The 1639-nt window shown below is 55.3% G+C and overlaps 1 protein-coding gene across 3 annotated transcripts in view; it reads right to left on the bottom strand.

Moving 5' to 3' along the window:
• Nucleotides 1-1437, bottom strand: part of Ano6 (anoctamin 6) — a 180495-nt gene extending 179058 nt beyond the window's left edge. The window contains exon 1 of one of the 3 annotated variants that reach the window (XM_032885493.1): nucleotides 1179-1437. In XM_032885493.1, coding sequence (XP_032741384.1) covers nucleotides 1179-1251 — 73 coding nt within the window. In that variant the 5' untranslated portion in view covers nucleotides 1252-1437. The remainder of the gene's footprint in view (nucleotides 1-1178) is intronic. The other 2 variants (XM_032885498.1, XM_032885502.1) reach the window with 2 other exon arrangements.
• Nucleotides 1438-1639: the final 202 nt, after the last annotated feature.

Raw genomic sequence — 1639 nt, 5'->3', positions numbered from 1 at the left:
ACAAAAATAACTGTGTTCCACATTCAACTTCTAATTCAGTAAAGGACAACCAAAAATGGCCAGAATCTGCTTAAATATTTGTGACCTGCCAAAACAGGCCGTCTGCTCTCTAAGGTCCTACTCTAAATACCGGAGGCTTCGGTAAAAAGAAGCAGAGGTAGTTAACTGCATCGGCTGTTTTACTTCATGGAACAAGTGTGGATCACTAAAAGTGAAGCCAGCCTACTGGCAGGGTCTGAAGACAACCTATGATACCTATCATGTAACAGAGGCTAGCCCAAATTAGATTTCCTTTCTAAATTGAAATCTGACGGCAGCAATTACTTGCTCAGCTTCTTGCCTATGTCAATCCTATTCCTGATCTCTCTTGAGTGCGTCATTATAGCAGACGAGACTATTTCCCCCAAGAAACTAACTGGGCTAACACGAGTGTAACTTTTTAACGTTGCTCCCACCGGTGTTATTTTGTGTAAATGGTCACTTAGTGTTCAGTCCCATGAAACGGTAGCATCTTTTGCCCAGCAGCCGCCAGGTGCAGAGCCTTAAACTCGCTCAACTCTGGGAAATCAGAAACTTGTGCTTGACAGTGTGGGGCGCCAGGGAGGCTAACCTGCGCGCACTTTTCTCCCCTACTTGAAAGGGAATACTATTTGCTCTGTCCACAGAGATGAGTGCCTGATAAACCGCTGTCACAATGAAAGGCCAAGGCTGATCGCGGCGTGGAATTCCCAAGTTCGGCTAGACCAGGGAGTTAACAAATTCCTATGATTGGTCTGTGAGTAAAACCTGAAAGGAAGGAAAAGCCACACCCAACTATTAAATTTACTTTGTAAAGTGTTTGGAGGCCGTGAGAGGGAACATTTTGACATCCAGGAGGCCTGATGGAAATGTGCCATCTTCCTCCACCCGGCGTCGCCCCGCGTCTCTGCCCCGCGCCGGAGGCTCCAGCCCTTTTGTTTGTGTCTCTGCGGGCCGGTGCTGCGGCGCAGCCTGTGGCCTCGGAGAATCCTGCTCAGGTGTGTCGTGAACCCGAGAGCAGGGTCCCCCCAAACACTGCCAGAGACGACGCAGGAAAAAGACCCAAAGTTGCTCCGGAGCCTCGGCTTCCGCGCAAAGGCGTCCGCCCCGGATGCCCCTCGCCCCGGCCCGGCTCCGCGCGCCCCGGCTCTGGCACTCACCAATGTCTCCATCCTCATCGTCGTCCTCTTCCAGCTCCATGTTCAGCAGGACGTTCCTAGTCATCATCTGCATGTCTCCCCGAGACCGCCGCTCGGCTGCTCTCGGCTCTGCTCGGCTCCGCTCGGCTCGGGCCGCAAGCTCCGCTCAGCCCTCTCAGCACAGTCCCGCTGCGCTACGCCCGCGCTCTGCTTCGGCAAGCGCTGCTCAGCCTGCAACTGAGCATGCCCAGAGGGACACCGCCACTCCCGCCCCAGATCAAACCGCCCCGGCTTCTAGGAGCCCGGGAGGAAGTCGGGCTAGGGGAGGAGGAGTTGGGCGAGGGGAGTGGCAGAGGCTGGGCGAGCCTGGCTGCGCCTGCGGAACGCGCCTCAGCTGCAGAGGCTGGCCGGCTTCCAGGGGTCTCGCCAGGGTCTTTAAACTAGTCTGCGGAATGGCGAGGCGTCACAAGGTGCCCGATTAG

The sequence above is a fragment of the Rattus rattus genome, chromosome 1 (assembly GCF_011064425.1).
Source record: "Rattus rattus isolate New Zealand chromosome 1, Rrattus_CSIRO_v1, whole genome shotgun sequence".
In the NCBI taxonomy this organism is placed as follows: Eukaryota; Metazoa; Chordata; class Mammalia; order Rodentia; family Muridae; genus Rattus; species Rattus rattus.
Note: the sequence above shows the minus strand (reverse complement) of the source record. Positions and strands in the feature narration are given on the sequence as shown.